Source organism: Thalassophryne amazonica, chromosome 18 (assembly GCF_902500255.1).
Source record: "Thalassophryne amazonica chromosome 18, fThaAma1.1, whole genome shotgun sequence".
NCBI classification, from domain to species: domain Eukaryota; kingdom Metazoa; phylum Chordata; class Actinopteri; order Batrachoidiformes; family Batrachoididae; genus Thalassophryne; species Thalassophryne amazonica.
This window is the reverse complement of record NC_047120.1, coordinates 27,813,113-27,814,659: the sequence shown is the minus strand read 5'-3', so window position 1 is coordinate 27,814,659 and position 1,547 is coordinate 27,813,113. Positions and strand designations below refer to the sequence as shown.

At 43.8% G+C, this 1,547-nt stretch overlaps 1 protein-coding gene across 1 annotated transcript; it reads left to right on the top strand.

The window, feature by feature from the left end:
- The first annotated feature begins 251 nt into the window (after window positions 1-251).
- Window positions 252-1,254, top strand: LOC117531065 (serine/threonine-protein kinase PLK1-like). The gene has a single exon (XM_034194090.1). It carries the CDS (start codon window positions 389-391, stop codon window positions 1,241-1,243), a length of 855 nt encoding a protein of 284 aa, XP_034049981.1. The 5' UTR covers window positions 252-388; the 3' UTR covers window positions 1,244-1,254.
- Window positions 1,255-1,547: the final 293 nt, after the last annotated feature.

Below are 1,547 nucleotides of genomic sequence, written 5' to 3'. Positions count from 1 at the left end.
GGACCATCAATAGTTTCAGGTCTGTTTGATTTGCTTTATTTTGATAACTCATAGATACTGATTATCGGCAGTCTTTTAACAAGAAACTTTTTTTTTTTTTGGTAGAGTTAAGACGGATAATTAGCATATTACTGTACCACGTGATCCACACGTGATGTCACAACAAAGATTGTAAACCCACGTCCAACAGAACTGCGCTTCGTGACGTCATATCAAATATTGGCGTCTGTCTTTTTTGTTGACGTTCCAGTCTGTCAGTGCACAAAGTTCCACAGCTCAAACGTCATTTTCTCTTTGTCTTCATCACTGAAATATTGACTTAAGAAGAGTTTAGAACAGAACAACTTGATCACAGAGGAGAAATTTTATTGAAGTGACAGCAGGCAAGATGAAGCCATCAAATGTTCATCCCAAACCATCCTCTCCTAAAGACGTCCCAGATCATCTTGTGGACCCACACACCATGAAGAAATACACCAGGGGCAGATCACTTGGACGAGGCAGCTTTGGAAAAGTCTATGAGATCACAGATGTGGACTCAAAGCAGGTTTTTGCGTGCAAGATGATTTCCAAGTCTCACATCCAGAAGAGGTACCAGAAGGAGAACCTGAAGACAGAAATTTCTATCTTGCAGAGCCTCAGCCATCATCACATCATCAGCTGCCACAGTGTCTTTGAAGATGAGGACTTTGTCTTTGTGGTCTTGGAGCTCTGCAGCAGTGGGTCCTTGTCAGAGGTCCTCAGGTTTCGTCAGACTGTGATGGAGCCTGAAGCTCATTATTTGATGATGCAGCTGTTAAAAGGTGTCGAGTTCCTGCACAAGAACAAAGTCGGCCACAGAGACCTCAAACCAGACAACATATTTTTCAATGATCGCATGGAGGTCAAGATAGGAGACTTTGGATTGTCCACCACCATCAAGTTTGAAGGTGAGCTGAAAAAGGCCAGGTGTGGAACTCTGAACTATGTGGCCCCTGAAGTGCTCAGCGGGAACGGCTACAGCTACCAAGTTGACGTCTGGTCACTTGGCTGTGTGTTGTACACGATGCTGGTGGGTCAGATGCCTTTCCACACGTCATCTTGGACGGAGACCGTGAACCACATCATGGACAACGAGTACACCATCCCTGACCACATCAGCCCAGCGGCGTCCTCCCTCATCAGACAGATGCTGTGTGCTGACCCTGCCAAGAGGCCCACAGTCACTGAACTACAGACACACAAGTTCTTCACAGGTGGATAAATGTCTGCCCTGCCCCCTCCCACCCCAACTGTCCACATGAATGAAGTTCATCCAGAGGCCCAGTGACTGTTCGTAACACACACACGACCTGACAACTGCTCAATAAGATTGTCTAAAAATAAAATATAAAATCAAACACAACACATTTTATGTTGTGTGTCTGTGCTGATATTATTTTCCTTATATATTTCCCCTCCCCCTTTATTTATATGTCAACACAAAATCAGATCCAACAACAACAAATATGTGAGCGACATTTTTATTTAATAATAATAATAATAACTTCTTTGGAAGTGTACTGGAG

Bases quoted from the DNA above. Each gene is read 5' to 3' on its own strand.
- LOC117531065 (XM_034194090.1), top strand. From the start codon at position 389: ATGAAGCCATCAAATGTTCATCCCAAACCATCCTCTCCTAAAGACGTC.